This window comes from Plectropomus leopardus, chromosome 23 (genome assembly GCF_008729295.1).
Source record: "Plectropomus leopardus isolate mb chromosome 23, YSFRI_Pleo_2.0, whole genome shotgun sequence".
Classification (NCBI taxonomy): Eukaryota; Metazoa; Chordata; class Actinopteri; order Perciformes; family Serranidae; genus Plectropomus; species Plectropomus leopardus.
In genome coordinates, this window is record NC_056485.1 from 811,559 (window position 1) to 834,556 (window position 22,998).

The following is a 22,998-nucleotide window of genomic DNA, read 5'->3' on the forward strand; positions in this document are numbered from 1 at the left end:
TCTGTAAAAGATATATTCTTATTGTTATTCTTACTTATGTATATCTGTGTTGTTCATTGTAGCATTGCACATATATTTGCACAATTTTTTATATTTTTAACTTACATACGAGTTTTATACTTTGCATTGAAGCATATATATTATATATTCATATTTTACACATTTCACACACTTGGCACATTATCTATATTATAATTTAAATATTCATATGCTACTCACATATCAATGCCAATTGTCTATTATTGTATTTCTTTATGTTTATACTTTATTTTATTCTTTACATATAAGTTTAATTTCTGTTAATCGTTAACTAATTATTTTTTACTATACTACTTACTATATTTCTATTTCATATTTAATATTCTTAATACTTGTGCTCTTACTTATTTCTACTTGCTGTAATTTTCTATGCTGGCATCAGAGCGACTGTACCGAACTCCACACGTTTAGAGGGAATCAGGTCTCCACTGCATGCAGGTCATGCTAGTAGCTGCACTCTTTTACTATAAAGCCATGTTGTTGGAATACGTGAACAATGTGTCTCATTGTCTGGCTGCGATAAGCAGGGATGTCCCCGAAAAAGTAAATAATGTCATTATTTGCATTTTACACAGCGTCTCAACGTTTTTATAATTGGCATTGTATATCTTTTTCCACTTCTTTTGTCTGCTTCAAAAGCTTCATATTAGTACCTTCTCTTTTACAATGAAATATCTTCATTAATGTCGTTTAAAAAAAAAAAGAAAAAACTGAATCCCCTTTTCCCCACTTGTACAATATCTACTTTAGTGTCTTTTTTTCTGTCAAAAAAGTTTACATCTCTTTGATTTTTCCTTAATGGCCCATGTTAAGGTTAATTTACTTCTTTAAGTAATTTGTCTGATGTACAAAAATACAGATATTGATACTTTTCAGCTGAACATTCACAAAGGATCCATAATTACCTATTGTCCCATGCATCCTTAAAAAGTGCTGATCTCCCTCAGAGGGTATGTTTACTACTTTACAACCTAAATCTCAGACAGTCTGTGTCTATTCTGAGCTGGTGAGAGTTGAGCGCCGTGGGGTGAGAGTGCAGGGGTGAGAGGTGATAGCTAGCTCTTACATACCTTTACAGGCAAAGCATTTGATGTGGAAGTGTTTGTTCTGGACCCGCAGCGCCTCCCCTTTACATGGCTTCCCACAGTTCTGACAGGGGATAGGTCCTCCTCCTCCTCCTCCTCCTTGCTTCTGCTTCTGCTGCTCCAGAGGGCTGTGGACAGCCTGCTGCTGAAACACTGCAGGAGGCAGATGGAGACGGGGAGAGGTCCATTTTAGACCTTATTCTCGTAACAGGCATATATTTCAGGAGGACATCGAGTCACAAACAATGACAAGAACAGCCAAAGTGACATTTGGATTTGTTGAATTTGGTGATAAATCTTTAAAGTATCTACTGGACAGTTTGGTCAGCTTTAGACATTATAAATCATTTTTTTCTCAGTTGCTCCTTCATCTTCATCCTCCCCCTCCCTTTCCATGAGCCAGTCATTCAGATGCAGACCTACCAGAACTGTAAAGGCTACTGATGCAAAGTTAAAGTGGATAAAATCTGCTATTACATAATACAAGTTTAACACAACATTAAAGGTGCCAATATTTTCAGTCTTGATACATGATGCTGAATCTGATGAGTACATTGAGTTATATCCTGTTTCAGGGTTCCCTCATATCCATGTTTTATGATGGGCCACTCCAAACTAAATATTCAAGAGGAAAGTTAAAGTGCTACAATTTACATGATGTTTGTGAAGATTCTCAGTCATCCAGGTCATGATGATTGAGATGAGAAATATCTTCAAGAAACTCAAGCTAGTGAAGTTGTCTACAAAATAGCACTTAGAATTGACATGATCTACGAACGTAAATCAGCAATTAAATTCACATATTCTAAAAGCTATTCCACTATGAAAAGAAAATAATGGCTGGGAAAACACAGGATATTTTGAGGGGGATATTTTTGTCATTGAAATATCTGACACCTAAATTTCCTGTGTGTAGCTTTAATCCAAAAATAACTGCATCAGCTCCGGCTCTCCAAACACTTATTTGTGACCCTTTTATTTATACAGAATGTTTGTCCTCAATTGAATCTTTAGGTTTCAAACACTATCTTTATACTTTTCAGTACAAAAAAGCATTACTTTAATCCAAATATATCCAGGTCATCACTTGGGATATCAACTCGGAAAAAGTTTTTTATTTGTTTGACTCACATGCACACACACACTTAAGGGGACAGTGCAGTTTCTTAAATTCATTAATTCACCATAACCGACCTACCCCTACCCTACCCCTACCCCTTCCCCCTAACCCCCTAACCCCTAATGCCTAACCCAGGCCTTCTAACCCTAACCCCCATAACCTTAAGCACGACATGCCTAACCCTAACATTAGCTTTTAAATCAGTCACGCTACCTCTGTGAGCAGGCTGCTCTCATGAACTGTCTGTACATTTTTCTACATAAAGTTATGCAACCATATTATGTATTTTGAAAGCTGCGATTGACTTATGTTCTGATGAGAGTAAAAAAAGAGGCAGTCCTGAGCAGCCATATAAGGAAGTAGAAAAAATTCTTGACTTTCCCCTGGAGACGTGTTTGGAACAATGTGAACTTTGAGTTAAATATGAATAATTTTAAAGCTACATCCTCACCATGTTTGTTTTCCTAAACCTAACCTCCATAAATGTACATTAAGGACACAATGTCATTCTTAGGATGCTAATTTGTGTGATATCATAAAAACTGTTGTGTGTGTAGGATATCATACAAACCATTCTATGAAAATATGTTGCTGTGTATGTTTCGAAATCCGAGCTTCTCTGTGGTTTGTTGTTGTGTGTATTCCACTGGCTAGCTCATCTCTGTCTCTTTGCATTGCACTCATACAATAGAAATGTTGATATCAGGACAGCATGTTGTGGAAACTTCCCACCAACACTCCATCCCCCTGGTTAACTTTGTTCAATCTATCAATCAATCTATCAATCAATTAATCAACACAGACACATCATCACAGTGAGGGGACTATTAAAATGCCACTGCGAGAGGGCTCATAAGATAAAAGCAGATTGGAGAAAATAATTAGGACCAAAACCATTAAGGCCTCTTGGATCTCCCTGCCCTGTTGCCGTTGGTCAGCATTGTTTATGGAGTTAGTGTTGTTAGCTGCTAGCCACCGGCTCAGCCACCGGCATGTTGAAAAAGTCCAGATAACTCACATGCTCTGATTTTCACAGAGTGCATTTAAACCTAGTCTTAACTGTAAAATTTAATGATTTAAGTTGTGAGGACCAACTTTGGAAAGTCCCCACTATATGACTGAGTAGACAGGTTTGTGTGTGAGTATGGATGTCTAACTAAACAAACACACACACACTTATATGCATGCATACACACAGAGTGGACAGCCTAGAAAGTCGAATATTGATGTTGTATAAATGTTATCACCTTGACAAGTTCACAGTCCCTTTCTGAGCATTCACTCTGGTGTTTCTTTAGAGGAAGGCGAGTTTGTGCCAAGAAAAGTGATAACATCGTCAATGAAAAACCCACAGAGCACAATGACATTTCTTAAGGGAAATCACACAAATGTAAGGGCCTCACATCTCCATCCGAACAGAATGATCAGAAAATCTCTCCTTTTTCCCCCTCCATCATAACCCTGGCAGAATACGCTCACACACTGACAACCCAATAAAAGGCTTTTTGTGTTCTCAGGAAACATTTGCGTCATCAGACTTGTTTCATCAGGCCTCATGGTTACTGGTAATTAGGCTCAAAAGAGGGGAGTTAATCAAATGAATTGATTTAGTGTGTGTGTGTGTGTGTGTGTGTGTGTGTGTGTGTGTGTGTGCGTGCGTGTATCTGTCAATATGGTAAAATGTGGTCCGAGTAGATGAACCACCGCAGAGGGGGTACATTCCAGGGGGTATCCAAGGGGTATCCCTCCTTGACTCCTCCATCCTCTATCCTTGATCACTTGACCCGGAAACCGATCAAGATCCAAGGACATAAGGACATGCCAATTTCTCAATAAATAATTTCCAGTGTTACAAAGACACCATGATCATATTCTGGGCTGTAAAATAACTAGTTTAAGATCAGAATATCAATAGAGACATATGCATATGCACACACACACACACACACACACACATATATAATATATATATATATACATCAGAAGTTTGTACATCTGTTAATAAAGCTAACAGACAACTGATCCAGCTGTGATCAGCTGCCGCTGTCATCAGAAACAGACATCACTTCACGTGACGCTCCAGAGAAAAGGACATCTCGTTTGTCTAAAGATACATCTCTCCCTCACATCTCCTCCTCAGCTCCTCCGCTCACATCTCCTGTGGTTGGACTAAGACATAAGGAAGAGACGTGAGTGAGGGAAACATGGATGCGAGATAAGGAAATGGGATGATGTACCCAAGTTGTTTTGAGTATTTTTGTAGGCCTATTTATGTTTGTCTGTGTCTGTCTGTCTGTCTGTGGACAGATATTGGCAGTTGACACCAAACTGAAGGCCTAATTGTGTGTGCGTGTTTGTGTTACCATGGCAAAATGTGGTCCCAGAGAAACACAGAAGCCACTTTAAGTACTTTGTCAGGTGTTTGTGTCTGTCTGTAGACAACACAATAACGTTTCAACACCATAATGTCTCAACCATGCAAGATGCAGTCTTGCAACTTTACAGCGTGTGGTTGAGAACAAAATAAAGGCTGAGTCTAGACATGGGTGTGGTCTGAGCATGGAGGCCGACCACTGGGCCCCAAACTTTACAACTCTGACACACATTTGCTCTAAGTTGCAGATTGCTATATTATAGCTACAGTCATCCAATCCCAAGATGGTACTAATTATTTTTTGTGTAGTTTCTCCAATTTTCATCTGTTTATTGAGGGCCAGGTCACCGGTGCAGCAGGCTGAGCTAAGTACCCCAGACATCCCTCTCCCCAGCAACACTCTCCAGCTCCTCCTGATCCAGATATATAATCCCTCCAGCATGTTCTGGGTCTGCCCTGGGAAAAACTACCAGTTGGATGTGCCCAAAACACCTTTAACGCAAGTGGCCAAGAAAGCAGCCTGATCAGATGCCCGAACTGGCCTCTTTCAATACAAAGGAGAAGCGGCTCTACTTCCGTGCTTCCGCAGCATATAAGAGTTCCTCACCCTATCGCTCAGGCTGAACCCAGCCACACTGTAATTTCATCCACTTGAAATCACAATCTAATTGTTTTGGTCACAACCAAAAACTTGTAACCATTGGTCAAGTCAAGTCAATTTAATTTATAGAGCCCATTATCACAAAACATGGTTTGCCTCAGAGGGCTTTACAGTGTACGACATCCCTCTGCCCTTAGACCCTCACATCACCCAAGGAAAAACGAAAAAGAGCCCCTGTAACTGGGATAAAAAAAAGGAAGAAACCTCAGGAAGAGCGGCAGAGGATGATGAGAGATCCCTCTTCCAGGACGGACAGATGTGCAATAGATGTCGTAAATAACAAATAAAATACAACTGGGCAAAAAGGAAAGAGAAAGAGAGAGGGTGAGAGAGGCACAGCAATAGTGGAAACATACACATGTCATATTACAATGACGATAGGTGTGAAATTATCAAATGCACTCTATGATGATATTGTGAGTGATGATAAGATTCTCATGCGTATATTGATAGGGAGGTGTCCAAAGGCATGATCATGGCATCGGCGCAACCAGGAACAAGACCACGATGGGCAAGCGTGGGGTACAGTATCAGTGCAGCCACAGCACAAGCACAACCAAAGGCAGGGTTACAGCGCCAGCACAGATTTCACCACGTTCAGGCACAGCCAGGGTTGCAGCCAGGATCTGGGAAAGTTAGGAAACAAGGGAGCAAGAATGCCCCGGAGAGGCAACGGGATTAGCGTAGTGCAGTTCAACAGATCCAAGGTGGTGAGCAGTAAAAAGGATAAGCACTCAATGAGGATCCTAGAGTCACTGATTAGCAATTACGACTTAAATATGAGAGCAGAAATAGAAAAGAAAGAAAAGAAAGAAAGCGAGAGGAAGCAGGGAGGGTTGGCACACGGATGATCCAGTAAATCAATAGCTTTGCTTTCCTGCTCAGGCTACCCTTCACCCCAATCATCCTACGTGCGTCACTGCTGACATTGCGCTAAACCGCCTGTCAATCTCACGCTCCATTTAATATTCTTGAGTCGTGTTCTATAATAGAATTAGGATTCTAATTCTCCCAAAGTGCTTCCACAGAAGCACTTGCCTATGTGTGACCTGCCTGGCTGGGGGTTACTGACAGGAGAGTAAAAACAGCCAGCAGCATATCCGGGGCTACATGAGCAACACATTCCTCAGTAAGTTTTACAAGAACCTCTCATCAACCGTGGGGAACAAAGCCATGTTTCAGCTTTATAGCCTGTGTATCCAAAACAGACACAGCCTCCCAAACCCCCCTTAGATCTCTTTAGGATGATAAGCTTCCATCATTGTATTTGTCTTATGCCGCTGATTTTTAAAAGTCTAATTCTGTAATCTGATTTTGATTCAAACAGAAAGTGAAAAATGTCCCTTGTTGATGCTGAACATTCTTGAGTTTAACAATCATAATCAAAATATATTCATGAACTTTTCTTTGGGTGATGCTAAATCCACAAAGATACTTTATCCAATCCATATGTCTTGATTACAATCTGATCTCTGGCTTAAAAATGTGCTGACTTTCACATTGAATTAGGACAAGAATAGGAATTTTGGACATTTTTGCCTATAGATTCGATTGTGGGTAGGAGGTGGGCCTTTATTGAGCGGATATGTGAGCATGCTAACCAATAAAGACAAGAATTTAGGAGGGGAAAGTCTTGAGTTCTCTTAAAAAAGGCCTGCGGCTGGGTTGGTTGCAACCATCTGGAAAAGACAACAGTCCAGAATGGAGAAAGGGTGGGGAGGAGGGTGGCAGCAGGGGTTGGTATTCCCAGGAGAGCAGGGAGGGGCTCTGCCTTCTGATCTGGCCCAGCGTGCATTGCTGTACTCTTGCACCTGTTGTGGGGGATCCAGTGTCTTTACTTCCTCTTCAAACAGCAAACAGAAGAGGAGGGTGGGGTTGAGATGGAGACAGGAGATGGTCTTTTGGACCATATGTAGAAGTCCAGTCCAGTGTCCAGTGAGTTGTTCCAGATATTCTGGCTGCAAGTAACCATGACTTCTGTGGTGGTCTGTGATAAGGCACCAATAATCTGTCAGAGGGTATGGGTTAGTGTTGAGCAGTTTGCTGTTCATATTTGATACAATTAGCTGACTAAATTAATAATGAGTGCACTGCACGAACCATGTCTACTTGCTGCTCCCATGTCTCTCTCAAGCAGCAACTTCCATGGCTGAAAAGCCAACGCTGCTGTTGCTCCAATGTCCACTTGAGGCTGACTCCACACTCGCCACAGATCCCATGTTAAAATGCCCAACTTAACAGCAAAAATAAACATGTTAACAGCCTGGTAAAAAAAACGTTTTGGTCTCTGTGGCTAATTTTCTGCCATTCATGAAAACTGTCCAGTTGTTTAGTTACATATATTTAGGGGCTAGGCAGCTATGAGTGACAGGCTGTCTGCAAGGCAGTGCTACCATGAATGCATAGAGTGGTGAAGTAATGAGTCCTAAAACGCGGAAGTCCGTTAACCTTGAGCACTTCCCTCATCTTAAAGTCTTTGGGTTTTTTGAATGGGTTTTCAGTAAAATGCGTTAAATAACGTCTGTAGTTAACACATGCTAAATATATTTAGAAGTTTTGTTCTGCAACATAAAATATGTCCACTTAAACCCATTTTTTAAAAATTTTTTAAGATCTTACTCTTCTTAAAAAAGGTGGTTAATGACAAGTGGCTAAATGGGACATTAGACATCATCATAATGGACACAGAAACTTATTAAACCCACTTGTCTGCCTTTACAGCTTTATATAGTCACACTCAAATTTGTAGATTTAGTATATGTTTATAATATTTTTCAATCATGTTTTAACGTCTTTTTACAGTGTTTGTAGTGGTGACGTTGGAGTCGTGCAACCAGGATGTAGTTCATGTATAGCCTAACAATAGCTTTTTGCTTATGGCAATTTCATTTACGCTTCAGATACACAAAAGTGTTTTTCATCTGCAAGGATTATCATGTTGAACAAAACTTGTAAGTATCATAAACTTATCATAAAGCGTGTTCGTCACAGAGCTTACTTTTGGCAATAATTGAAAAAATCCCATTCAAAAATCCCATAAAGGTTTTTGAACCAGTGCAATGCCAACTTCCTGGTTGGCCTACAAAAATACGTCATCCCTTCACGACTCTATTACAGTGAGGTCTGGATACAGCCATGGGGGCGGGGCCTTGTTCACTCTTATGAGCTCTGCTCATTGGTGCATGAAGCAGAAAACGTCTTTTTCTGGGTGTAGAATTGTTTAAAATACCCAGATATACTGGCGCATACAGCATGCACTCTAGAGACTCACCGCATCCAAACACACCGAGTGTGCCAGAGCAGGTAACTTCCACCAGTAGTGCCACCGACTTGGCTAGCTTGAATTGCAGTCTAGAAGAATTAATCTTGCTGGTCTTTTAGACTTTCCAAATATTATCGAACTGGATGGTTAAAATCTAGATAGTGATAGTAGTCATTTCATGGGGGGGTTTGACACTCACAAAAAAATATTTACTGATTTATAGATGTCTCTTTCCCGATGTATGTCAATGGGGGGAAGTCTTTCTGGACAAGTGGGCATCACATGACCGACCCCGACTGTGTAATTCCACTTTTGGCCACTATGTAAAATTTGCATCAACACCTGGCACACTTCCTGGGGGCTTGGTTGCAATAGTCTTTTAGTCAGATCCACTTCTCACTCTTCCACAGCTCAAGAACTTCTGTTTCAAAAATCAAGATGACGACCGGCGAAATGCTAAACTCAAAGTTTTAAAACGGAAGTCCACAAACAAATGGGTGACATCACAGTAGCTACATGCATTATTAATGTAGTCAATGGTCCTTTCTGGGTTTTTGGCTGGGCAGAGATTTGCATGTGGCAAGGGCCTATGTCCACCTAATGTTTTTTTCTCAGTGCCAGAGTCTTCTTTTTTTTCAATTGTTCCCTATGGGGAGTTGGCGTCTGCACCCTGCATCTTTTTTTTCAGAGCAGCCTGCCAAGTTTGTGGCGCCACTCTCTGCACTGCTAGTTTAAAGGTTCTTAACTTTTCAGAAAGGCACTGGTGTTGTCATTGCCCTTTTTTTTCAGAATCAGAATCAGAAAAAAGAATCTTTTAGCCAGGCTACTGTCATAAAAACAACTGAAAAGCTCATCTGAGGAAGCAGATCAGCCGGTGGACATTGAATGTTGTTGGTAAGTGTTGTCCTTTTATCACCGTACCATAAGCTTGTTCACTGTGTAGTCAACCATCTGTTAATGTAGTGTCACCTTAGCTTTCTAGCTAATGTTAATGCTGACATATTGTCATTGAAACAAAACCTACATGCAGCGCATCATAAAGAAAGGGTGCCATTATGAAGCACGCAAGAAAAAATCTATTATGGAATTGTGTGTGAATACAAAAGTGCACTCCTCCATATCAGAGGCACATTATGATCAATGGATGTCTGCCCTTTCAGAAACTAGTAGCATGAAGGTCAAAGTTTAAACCCTAAATGCCTTATCATTTCTGTGCTTACAAAGAATGAAGACAGTTTTGATGAAAAAGATGAAGTCAAGGAGGTCAAGGAAACAGGGAGTGCAAATAATTCAGTTGGACATAGGTGATGAATGCAGGTAATGTGTTTCCTCTCTATGATGTAGGAAAGAGAGTGACAGTGCTGTGCGCAGCAGCATGGAGTCCTCTCTCTTCCCAACCCCTTTACCCATGTCGGTGCCCTGTCTTCTCCAGGACCAGTTGTCCATATCATCAATCAGCCTTGCTGGTGTCTGTTCTCTGGCTGACAGCCACTACTGATTTTGTTGTACCAAAGGTCGGAGCCAGGCAGGGAGCTATCTGAGCAATGCAACACTACATGTCTGTGCTGCATACAGTCACACCACTGGAAGCCTCTGGGAACACACACTGACCAGGTTGTCACAGGTTTGCAGTTTACCACCTGCACACACATACCATACAACTGCACAAACATAGACATGCGGCATCTCTCTGTGATTCACCATTAGAAAGAACCTATACATTTATTCAACTCAATGACCAACAATTATTGAGAAAGGCTAAAAAACATCTTCAACAGAACATGTGTTTGCTGCTGGGATTGAAGTTGAGAACCTCCTAAAAACCTCCCATGACAGCTAAACTAATTGAGAAACAAAGTTCTACAGTATCTCTTGCAACAGCTTTGTTGGTAATTAAACATAAATAGTCTTTTAAGGTACATGTAAAAAGTAACCATAGGCCACAAAACAGTGAAACACACATGCAGTTATATGTCAAATGCCATTTCAAGAGGCCATGCAATAGCACCTCCTAAAAATAGAGTGCTCCCTCAACTCACGGGGATCCCATGGTTCTCTGCAGCATTCCTGCTGTGAACCATCTGCAGAGGCAATTGGAGTGGGTGAGGTATCCAAATGTTCACATTACCACAGCATGAGTACTTCATGGCGGCTGAGCTGTTGACCTTGGGGATTGTCACTTTCTTATAAGTAAACACATGAAAACAAATGAAGAAAATAACTTTCTATCACTGCTTTCTAATTTGTGTTGAAATGCACTGAGGCTAGCCCAATAAAATTGGCATGGATTACTAATACTAATACGTGAAGCTAATTAGCAAAGACTTAGCCCTCACACATATATCACAGACTAAACTTTCTGTAAATGACATTCAAAACATGAATAGCAGCAAACCCTTATTTGCTATTTAAAAATATAGTGGAGTAGTGGAGTCCTGAGCAGTGAATGAAGTCACGCTTCCTCTGTGTGTTGTTATCTGAGCTTCTCTGTGGTTTGTTGTGGTAAACCACAGAGAAGCTGGTGTATTCATGTTAGCACATGTGTATATCCCACCAGCTAGCTCATCACTGCCGTTTTACACTGCACTCCTACAGCAGTTAGTCTGCTGCTGATATCAAGATGGCAGTGTCTCAGTAGTGTAGCACCCATGCCCCAGCCCCCCCACCCCAGTTGAGATGTTAGCTTTGTAAGCACTGATGCCGTTATTTAGCACTGTTTCTGGAGTTAGCACTATGCTAGCCAATCACCTCCATGTTGAATACCATCTCCAGACAACTCATACACTCTGAATTTTGCATCAAGCCCCTGTTCAACATTTGTCTTGCTAGCTTACTAACTACTGTATTGAACATTATGCTGTGTGTTGTCTTTTTGTAATGTTTCAGAAGGAGAATTTCTTTCGGAGTCACATGCAGGCAGAACTATTGAGTGACTCAAGGCCCCCAGGAAGCGTGCCAGGCGTTGAAGCAAATTTTCGTGAAGGCAAAATAGTGCAATTACAACTCTCAAGTTCATCACATGATGCTATTGGGCCTAAATATTTACATAGGCAGTGGATAAATCTTTTTGAGCGTCACAACCCCCCCTAGAATTACTTGTTTCACTATCAGGATTTGGGCCATTTGGTCCGATAGCATTAAGAATCACAAGATTTAATCAGTTTATCCCCATTAACGTTAGCAGAAGTGGCTGGCTCAGTTGGTGGAAGTCTCTAGTGCATATGCTCGATGGATCCAGTGACGCAGAAGCAGCGCTGATCATCCAGGTAATTTCATCGCATAGAAGTAGAGCTGTGCTGGCTTCCACTGAGCAACTTTCATAGACGTGAATGGGGCCCGCTTTTAACCCTGTATCCAGGGCTCCTAATACATTCACCTGTGGCTCTTGGACTATACACCATATGCTACATATACTAGCCACCTTTGCAACATACTGAATCCACTAAAAACTAAGAAGGTAGAAGGTGGATTTATTATAAAATTACATTTGTCTTTGATCCTGCTACATCTTCCGAGTTGAAGGATGAGGATTTTTTTAAAGATTTTTTTTTAGGGGCTTTTATTGCCTTTAATGTACAGGACAGCTTGAGTGTGAAAGGCGGAGAGAGAGCCACCAGGTGCCCCAAAGGATGAGTTGATTAGAAACAAAACTAGGTCATGCACTTTTTTATTTAATTTCTCAATGAATAAAAAGTTGGCAAAGAAATTATCAAAAAAAAAAACCTATAGTATATTTCCGTTTTTTCCCATTGTAAATTGGAAAATTTGCTTTTACGTTGTTGATGCTAATATCTGGATTTAACATTGCTTAGCTATATGGCTTGGACTTATGTAATGACATAACTTTCCTCTTTATATAATGTCTGCAACTTCCATTAAGTTTTGAGGTTCTTTCAAGTCAAGCTACTATAATATCAAATTTATCCCCAAAGAGGCAAAGAAACAAAGTGCATGGATGGCAGATATTAGCCCAGGAACATTTTAAAGGCCTATTAACTACATTTAAGAGTAAAAACTCTTTTACTGGTTGTATTCACATCCTGTCCAGGTCTTGCACCTAGATAATATGATTAACCTGTTGCGTTTTTAAGAGCCTGCTGAAACCTGGCCCTGCCTTTATACAGCCATTACTTCACTGATGAGGAGTTTCCTGTCTGACAGCCCACCAGAAAACTCACTCCATTATCACACATTTTGTAGATGCCAAGTAAAAGACATGAAGTGAGCCTAAAAGCCCAGTTCACTGAATACAGGTCCAACAGCACTTTAGATACACACAGAATAAACATTAACCTCAAAGACATCCATCTGTGCAGTCACACCTGCAATCTGAGCTTAACAGCATTTGATCTCTGACCCTAAGGTCAAGCACTACAGAAAGCTGACCTCTGACCTCCGTGGTAAATGACACCAGTGCACCCTTGTTGGTTCAGTCCTTATAAAGACAAGAGCATGCCGCATAAACAGAGAGATGTGGGACCAAGTAAACTCACTTACTACCAAGAAAGTTGTAGTAGTAACTACTAAGCATGTTTTGAAACTGGATACACTAATACTGCTGGTGCTACTGCTAAAAAAATACTACTTATACAATATTATTTATTATAACAGTAACCAGAATAGTAACTGCAACATGATTAAATTGGTCATAATTTTCAATAATGGCCCAAAGTGAAACAAGACATGAAAACTGGTGTGCTTTCTAATGAATGTGCTCTTTGTGTTAAAACATATGATTCCTGCCACTAGTGTGACAGATGACTCAGTGAAAACTTGTTCCACATGGATGTCAAACACAGCCCACAGATATGAGCCCACGTGTTGTACTGCAGCTGTTCTACTAGAACATTTCCATAGAGCTGCCTCAAGTCAAACACTATGAGGTCCAATCAGAATAATACCATATTATTCCTCTTTTGATTTCAGATAGTAAATTGGATTAGCATCTCTGCTGTGTCTTAACCCCAGTTGGATCCTCTCTATATGACCTAAAATATGGAAATACAAAGCTCCTGTACCCAGAGCTAACCCTAGAAAGAGATGTGCTTTTTGGTGTGGTGTAGAAGTAGGGCTGAAAATTTCTGGTCGGTTGTTTGATTGGCTAGTCAATATGCTCTTGTCCAACCAAATTCTTATTGGTCAAACAATCACTGGTGTTAAGGCTGTGTGTCCACTAAAGCTTTCTTTTCCCAGCTGGTAAACAGCTGTTGTTTTTCAACACTTGTTTCACATTTTCCAACCCTTATTTTTAATCAGAAAATGGATACATTGGATGGATTTATCACAAAGTCTCCTAAAAGATACTGCAGTTGAAGATTTTATTCTAAAGCCTCTGAAAGGGATACTATTGCACCAGAGCTCTTGTTGGAGTGGCAGGATGGCTAATGTTAGCTCCTGCACTGAAAATAGTTTGCTTCTCTCTTGCATGTAGACCAACACAGATATATAAGATTAGGAACATTATGATGGCATCATCAACCCCAGAGTTACCTTCTATAGTGTCAAGTATGTTTGGGCATTACCACAGTATAACAGTATATTTAGAAATTCCAAAGGTATGTTTTTCAATACAGTCATAAATAACAAAAAGTCATTGTATGTGGTGAACCACATGCCCCACCACAGCACAGTCTCCAATCTTTACTGGTGGGACAGGCAGCTGAGCTGAAAGACACAGTGACACCTAGTGGTGGAGGGAGAAGCTCCAGGACTGAAAACAGCCGGAGGACAGCAGGCAGAGAGAAACCATGGGGAATAACAGCACGTTTTTTACATCTAACGTGGTGAATTAAGGATACATTTGGTACACACTGGAGCTGGTGATTGTTGGAACAGTGGTCTTACTGACTAGATTACTAGGAAGAGTAACTAAAACAGTTTAGGTGTGTTTTATGTGTTTTATTTTGTTTCTGTCAAGTAGGAATGGAGTGTGTTTTATGATGACTAAACAAGACAATTAAGCCTCAGTCTTCTGTGACCGAGAGAAAGTTGAATTCAAAAGGTGTACAGTTGTATTTTTCTGTTTATTTAAGAAAACAGGGGTGAGAATATTACTTCGCTTAACATTTTATGGGTTTCTATTAGTTTGAATAGCTAAAAGTAAGCAGTGTAGTCACCTTCCAGGAATCAGATTTTATCTCTTCAGTCCTGTTCCACCCTTAGTGGTGAGACGGAGTGACACACGCAGCTCAGGTGTAAAATTGTACAGTGAGTAGTTTATTTTTACATTGGTGATCACATTTATTTCACACTCAAAGCATTCCACTTATTCCACTTGCCCAAATGCAGGGTTTACTCACCTTGTGCAAATGCTAATGTTGTACCCAGCGAGAGGAAAAAAAATGCTTTGATGGACACACAACCCTCTCAGGAAGAGTGAACTCAGTGCATTGTGTTCACCTAGAGATAACGGGCAAATTTTTTTTAAATCTCACATCAACCGATTGGTTCAAAAGAAGGCGGAATTTCAATCGAGATCAATCAAGATATTCTTGGGTTAAATACAGCCCTAAGAACTTCATTGGCATGCACAGAACCTTGACCTAAACCCTGTCCAACGCAGCAGACTGAGATCCAGGACTATTGCTGATGCTGTGGCTGAATCAGAGAAAATCCCAAACCCCCCTACCCATTAACTTACTTAATTGGGAGTTTGTGACTCCCAGCATAACAAAAATGTCGATTTACAGAACCTTTTTCTTATGTGATTATGTTAGCTGGCACACTGAGATTTGGCACAGAGAGAGAGAGAGAGAGAGAGAGAGAGAGACAGAAACAAGCACAAGAGCAAAAAGAAGTACTTCAGAATGAGCCTGGGGACTGAAGTAATTTTTAGACAAGGATGGAGACAGAGACAATGACATGGCAAAACATCTTTTTATAAAAAGGAAACAAAAAAGAGAAAGTGGATACGATGCTGTCATGATGAACCTGTCTGTCTGATAGTGCTGTATGACAGTGTGATGCAGCAGAACCAGTGAACAGCTGAGCATGTTACAGTGCATATGTGTTTGCTCGCCTGTATAAATGTGTGAAGGATGCAGTGCTAATCTAATAACTGCTCATCAGCAACACAGCTGATTGGGAGGAACACAAAGGCCAGTGTAGGAAGGAATGAAAGAGTTGTAAAAAAAAAAAACAGCATGATGTATCAATAGAGGCTGTCTGTAGAAAGCATTGTGTCAGCTGTTTGAGCATAGCTGGTGTGCAAACCGCCGCATATGCCTTTGCAGGTTTTGCACCTAGGGGAGAGAGGCCAGTGCAACACACACACCATTATCAACAACCACAGGACATTAAAGTGCACAAAGAGACATTATGCAGTGGACACACAGAGACCCCATTACTCACACTGCTGAATGTTTCATCTGCTACTGCAGAGAGAGTAGTAAATTAAACCTTTGAAAGCTGGAACGACAGCACTTTTCTTGTGCTGCATTTAGACACCTTTCATAAGTATTTAAAGTTTTAAACCTTGAGCTTGCTTCACTTCTTTCAAAAACATGCACAAAGGCAATGAGCAGCTTGGTGAGAAATTTTCCAGGAATTGCAATAAATAAATATGACTAATGTAACAAAGAGCAATATAACACATTTTGATTTCAGTGTTTTGAAAGCTAAAATGTGAGCAGGGTAATGTTAGTACAGTGACGAGGACACACACATGGTTTGTTTACTGGCAGGTCCAGAATAGTGACGGGCGTCGCTTTGACTGCTGACAGCCAGCCAGCCATGACATCACACAGCCAGGATGCACTGTCCTTGGCTGAGACTGATACACAGCCAAACGCTTAAAGCAGCATGTGTTTGTTTGTGTGCACTGATTCAATGTCTCGACTATATACCTGTACATGTGTACGTGCACAGCAGCATATTTAAAGACAAAATATTTAAATAGAAAGCAAAGCGCCCCATGTTGAAGCATGTGTTGCTGTCCAGTATGTCAATGTACAGCGTGTGTGTTTTTTAGTATGGAACCACGTGGCCCGTGTGTGTGTGTTTGTATGTGTACGTGCGGGTGAGTCAGTGTGTCGCTGATATGTCCTCATCACCAAACTTTACAAGCTTCATCACATTGTGAAGGCAGCAATCACACGCCTGTCTGCTCCGAACAAAATCCTGTCATGGCCCCACATTTCGACACCAACACACAGCCACAAACTTCACATTGGATCAGCTTTAACAAGGACAAGTCTCTGGAGAGGAGAGGCCATGTTTGTGATATGTTTATTGGAACCAACAGAGGTGCTACTTTTCATAAGCAAGTGTGTAAGGGTCAACAGTAGTAAATACAAGTATTTAAAAAAATACTTCATCACAAAATGACCATTTGTATATCAGGTACTCACCCTGTGTTATGAAGTCTCATTTATTCAATCACATGCTCAGTGCTTTCCACACACAGCATTTTCACTATAACGTCACAATTTAAAACACATCAGTACAAACAGTCTCATGCAAAGCCGAACACCTTTGATCTCCGCCCAAGTGAAGCTCAAACACACTTGTGTGCTCAGGAATGCTCAGGGTGCTCTATTTGTAGGCAGAAGTGTTTTATATCATAACATTTTAACAAAAGTGCATGTGTTTGGAAAGCATTGATCATACAATTGGATAAATAAAACTTGGATCATACTGTACAAATTGTTTGTAAACCAATGTTTTACATATATTTTGGTGTTTAATACAATTCATGAAGAATGTTCACCCTCACAATGCAAAGGTGTGAGAAAATCAGTTTTCTTCATGATTTCAAGGTAACATGGTCATTTTGCAGGTAAGGGGTTTTTTAAGCCTAGTTTTGTTCAGGGAAAATTATCTTGTTTTTTTACTTCACTACAACTAGTACAAGACATACTGTTAACGTGAATTTTTCATGGTTTTAACAAAAATTTACAACAATTAACTTGCTAACATACAAAAAAACTTCAAAATATTTTCTAATGTAATTTGACCAAAATTATAATAATAGAAAATGTTCCAAAATGTCTCAAATGGTCTCAGCATTTAACCCTCCCCCCGCCATGCTATTGTTAATAAAATGTCTGAATCAACTGTAGCATTTCCATGCTTCTGTTAACTTGTCTCGTTCTGGCAATGTTCAATCCACAGAGGCCCCCAAAAACTGAAATATTAAATAAATAACGACATTACCAAATTAAAAGAAAAAAATGCTATGACTGTGGATACAAATTGAATGGACTGTTGAAGAAGGTTGGATTCCAAGGTTGGATTTAGCAATAAGCATCATTACAAAAGTTAATTGAAGTGAAATTGGGTTTTCTTAATTCTGTTCTCACCTTGGCCCTCTGTAGAGTTACGTTAATACAAAAAAATAAAAACTTGGGGTGTCCAGTGGCTGAGTGGATAAAGCGGGTGCCCCATGAATGAAGGCAGTGTCCTTGCCGCAGCGGCAACGCGTTTGAGTCTGGCTCGTGGCCTTTTGCTGCATGTCATCCCCTTTCTCTCCCCCTTTCACACTGTTAATCTGTCCTATCTAATAAAGGCAAAAATGCCCCAAAAAATACAAATAAAAACTTAGCTGAACATAGTTATAAAAAAAAAAAGATATACTTTATTTATCTGGCAAGGGGAAGTTTGACTTTTTACTACTGTTGAGTATTCACATGCACAAACAGGATGCACTTTTCAAATCCTTGGATGGTGAAGGAATGACCCACCTTGCACTACCTTACTCTGCCTCAGACTGGTTTACCCTGATATTCTTACCCTAACCAATCCCACTCCTACTGCCTAAACCAACCACTAAAGGCAACAAGTTGTAGCCAATCACAGGGAGAGTAAGGCGGGTCATTCCTTCACCATCATTTGATTCAATAATTTGCAAACAGGACCTGTACACATTCATTATGTATGGAGAGATGTGAGAGTGAGGTGCAGGCTCACAGGATGTCGCCCCACCTTTTGGGGTTGGTGTCTTACAGAGCACCTTAGCAGTGCCCAGAAGCGAGCTGCCACCTCTCCAGCTCCTAGTCCACACTCCATAATTTGTTAATGCGAAGAGTTGAAGCAGAGATCGTCCAGGTTCTGAAGCAGAGTCCCCAAAGACTCAGCCACCACTGCCCTAACAAACACTCCCTACATCTGACTTTACCTAATTTTTAATGCAGGACTTTTACTTCAATTATGTAGTATTTTACATTCTAGTAGTACTTCAAAATACTCCCACCACTGGCAGGGGATCTGTAAACAGTGCATGCCAAACTGTGTATGGGTGCCAGCATTTTTGTCTTAAATCACAAACAAATTCTGTTCTCTGTCACATTAAATACACCCATGTTTACACTATTTTAAACCAAAAAATATGACCAATGTAGTACATCCTCAACATCAAAGCCTATCTTCACCCTGAAACCTATAAATTACTATAAAAATATATATTATGGAAATAGGCTTAGAGGAAATTAAAAGACACGAAAGCCCTTAAAGGTCACTACAACTGCATTATGCAACAGCAAAGACACACTGTGAATCATTGAAGGAATATCATAGTGATTTCTTCTTAGCAACTAGCCCTCACCCTTTTGTAAGCAGCCCAGATGGCTGAGCTCCCAGTATTAGAGATGCAGGCAGGCGACCAAGACAACACTTATGTTGCCAGGGATGTTGCAGTCAGGCAGGCAGCACATCAATCTGCAGCATAAGCATTCAGTCTGCTACCGCACGCTTGTTGTTGTCCTTCACATTCACACACCACATTCAAACAGAAAGTGCTGTACACTTCTGACTGCCGTTACATAATAGGAGGCCTGTTTGGCTGCAGGTAAAGTACGACTTATAAAGACACACATTCATGCTGTAACCACAAACACACTCATGATGATTTCCATATTTTTGAGTTGTGAGAAGATTATAGTTAACTATCATTTACTGTGGTAAAGGAGTCTACAGAAGACAGGGCTGAAATGGTTATAGGTAAGTCCTGGTTCACACAAGCAAATCCTTCGCTCCAGACTCTCCTCAGGCAGGTGGGTTAACACACCAAAAATAGCCTATTAAAGGTTATTAAAGGTCACCATTACCTTTCTCCTCTGGCATTGTCACTCAGCTGTTTTCCCAAATGTGATATGTTGTTATGTCCTTCAGTGATAGTTATTATTGACAATACTCCAAAAATCTGTTCAGAGTCCTCTGATGGTGTTTCAACGCATCCCTGACACGCTCTGCAGCTCTGCTGTAAGAACAGATGGGAGCTCAGAGTGAGCGCTCTGTCCACCACTATCTCTGGAATGAGCTGCAGGTCATATGACTCCCAAAGTCTCTCTCTCTCTCTCTCTCTCCCTCGCTCTCTCTCTCCCACCTCTTGGTTGTTTCAGCTATCTGTTAAAAATAGCAGCATGTGCAGCTCAAAGAGAATGACACCTCCTCCTGATAGTCTATCTCTGGGCGTGTCCCAGTCAACTTTCTCATTTGAGTGACAACCAAACAAGGGCTCAGTATGTTCAAAATTAGTTTGATGTAAAACTTTGATGTTGATACAGTATTTTGTGTTGTCTTTGCTTTTAGTGTTATATTGTGTCATCAGGGACCATGGAATTTTTTTACTCATTTTAAAGATTAAAGCTCCTCTAATCAATACTTTCAACATAAACAATGGTTCAGATTAGTATGTGTAAATCTTACAATCATTTCAAAAGAGAAAAGTATGCATGAGGTAGCGTGTTACTCTAAAATGTAATTTCAATAAAGGTCCTTGGAGAACTTAAAGCACTTAAAATCAAGTATTTTGAAGCCTGGTTTAATGGATGGTAAATGGCAATTGTTTAGTGCTTGTCTAGTTGTTCCACCACTCAAAGAGCTTTGGCATTATGTAATATTTCATACCTGCATACTAACCTTAAGTTTCACCAAGATATACGGTATGTGTCAATGTAAGTAAATAAAAGTAAGTAAAATGTTAATAAAAGTTAATAATTTTCTCACATCTATTTTCCTTATTAAACTTAGAAATACAACTGTACAACTTTTGAACTGAGCTGTCTGACGAGGCTTTATTGCCTTGTTAACTCATTATAAAGCACACTTCATTCACATGCAACAGAAGCAAAACTCAACCAAACCATCTTGGTTGCTATTGCTCGTAATCTCCACTGTTGCAAAAACCACCAACTCCAGTTGGTTAAAAAAAATAATCTCTCTCTGCCTGCTGGTGTCTGGCTGTTTACAACCCTGTTCTCTTCCAACACTAGGTATTTCTGTGGCTTTCAGCTCAGCTGCCTGTTCCACAAGTAGAGACCAGAGACTGAGCTCTAGTGGTGCGTGCTGTGCATTACATATAATGAGTTTAATAGAAAGAGGGGTATCTGTATTTATGTTGGTATTTGAAAACAGACCCTCGGGTGGCTGAGGTGCTACCTGCTTTTCAGTTTTTCTAAATCACACATCACATGTAACAGGAGCAATTTGGGGTTCAGTATTTTGCTCAAGGATACTTTGAAACAGCCTTGAGGATCTGGGGATCGACTCGTCAATATTCAGATTATTGGATGACCTGCTCTACCTCCTGAGCCACAGGATTTTTGAACCTCCTCAGAAGGAGCAGCAGGAGCCTCCTACAGTTTTCTTCGCCAACTTAAATTTTACGTAACTCAATTAAAATGTTTGTCTGAGTTTGACTAAGGCTACACCAGGACATTAGCCCCCTAGATTAGCAACTATAACTAACTGAGGAGAGATGAACTTTGGGGCCAGAGACCACTGGATTGAATAAACTACCTGTAGTGACGAACCCACATTATCTCTGCTGTTCCCCTTTAGCTAGCATTTTAGCCTCTATTAGCTCATCATTTTGGTTTTCTGTCCCACAAAGTCCGCTCTTATGTCCGCATGAGTAGGATAGATTTCCTACAGTAACAAAAATTTTCATTGAGGTCACTGTCATCAGTAACTCTGTGATGTTGTGAGTCACATCATAATGTGCCTCAGTATTTCAAAGGTTTGGGACTGAATGAGGACTACATATCCCATGGCTGTCCATCAGAGAAGTATAGCTTGCTAAACCATGAGCTACAGGAAGTTACAAAGGAAGCTTGCTATACTGAGCCATTGTACAACCTTTGGTGCCTTTGTGAGGCTAAAACTGAGATGGAGAGTGATGGATCTGAAAGTTTGTTTTTGGTTTCCTTAAATAATGCTGTAATAATGCAACATGATGGCTTAAAAGACTTTCATAATTTATAATGTAGTGTGACTTGACTCCTCAACAGTTGGGGGTGTTTCATGAGAAAGTCCCCACTCAAACTGTTTCTATGGCCAAAGCATACAGCAAGTGGTTGCGTGTTGTGTCCGAACACTGTATGTACAGTGTAGCGAAACAATGAGGTCATTCTTCATTCAGCTGGTGTGGGATCACCTTAGGGTAATGGTAATGATGTTGGACCTTCTCCATCTTCTGGGCCCCAGTAAAACAATGGCCACTTCCACAGTGGTGAAATAGCCGGCACATTTATTAGGCGCTACGCCAAGCTGTCAAACCATAACTGAAACAGACGGCCTGAGGGGGAAAATTCTGCCATAAAGATGAAATAAGTGACCACATCATAGTAGATCAGCCTGCATATTACTCCTCATTACTTTTACTAGCCATGCAGGGCTCTAAGTATTGCAATGTCAGCTGGTTGGGGCCACCACTTAGAATAGGCGTTCAGGGGTCAGGCCCATCCTGGATGACCTCTGTGCCCCCACTGCTGCATTTTCACCCCAACCCCCTCCAGTTTCTGCCTGATAATGAATAACATAAATGGCTGTTAGTGGTTAGTGGCACAGTCATTCAAATATTACTTAAAAAAAAACTTTAGGAATCGTTACATGTCAACATCCAGAACCAAAGGGGCCACGTGTTAACGTAAGAATGCAGGCTGTTGGAGGCAATGCCACGTGTGCTGACGGTGCTAAAATACACACCGATGGGGCCAGCACTGAGCTGAGAACTCTATTAAACACTCAGCATTCAACATTTTCACAGACCAACGACCCAGCATGCCTCAAAGAAGCAAAGCCCACCTAATATAGCTGTCATCTAAAAAGAACCTGAAGAGATAATCCAGAGATATCACAAGTTCTGCATATGTCTGCATATGCAAGCAGAATTTGTATGCAGTAGTACAAGATTTTGGTATTGAAAGCATCTTGTTTAAACATGTAATTGTTACATGGAATTATACAAGATAAAACTCCAATGAAAAGACTTTCTATTAGTATGTCAGTATGGTGAAACTAGCAGGTAGTTCAAATTGTGACTTATTGTGACATACACTTACAGCCTCCCATACGCCTTTTCTACAAAATTAGACCTGGCTCCAGAATTGGTTCCATTCATTATTCCTGGAACCTTGGTGCCATCTAGTAAACCGGCCCACATTTCCACCAGTTTTGAGTGGAGCCAATGTCATCAAGATTGTACCATCCATGGAAGGCATTGCACAATGCATAACAATC

At 40.5% G+C, this 22,998-nt stretch overlaps 1 protein-coding gene across 16 annotated transcripts in view; it reads right to left on the minus strand.

Annotated features, from left to right (window-relative positions):
• The window catches only part of ablim2 (actin binding LIM protein family, member 2), a 113,588-nt gene that overhangs the window by 70,246 nt on the left and 20,344 nt on the right, over positions 1-22,998 (minus strand). For 11 of the 16 annotated variants that reach the window (XM_042511939.1, XM_042511933.1, XM_042511927.1 and 8 more), the window contains exon 2: positions 1,110-1,277. In XM_042511939.1, the coding sequence (XP_042367873.1) occupies positions 1,110-1,277 (168 nt within the window). Of the gene's footprint in view, positions 1-1,109; positions 1,278-19,583; positions 19,770-22,998 lie in introns of those variants that run through there. The other 5 variants (XM_042511940.1, XM_042511929.1, XM_042511935.1 and 2 more) reach the window with 2 other exon arrangements.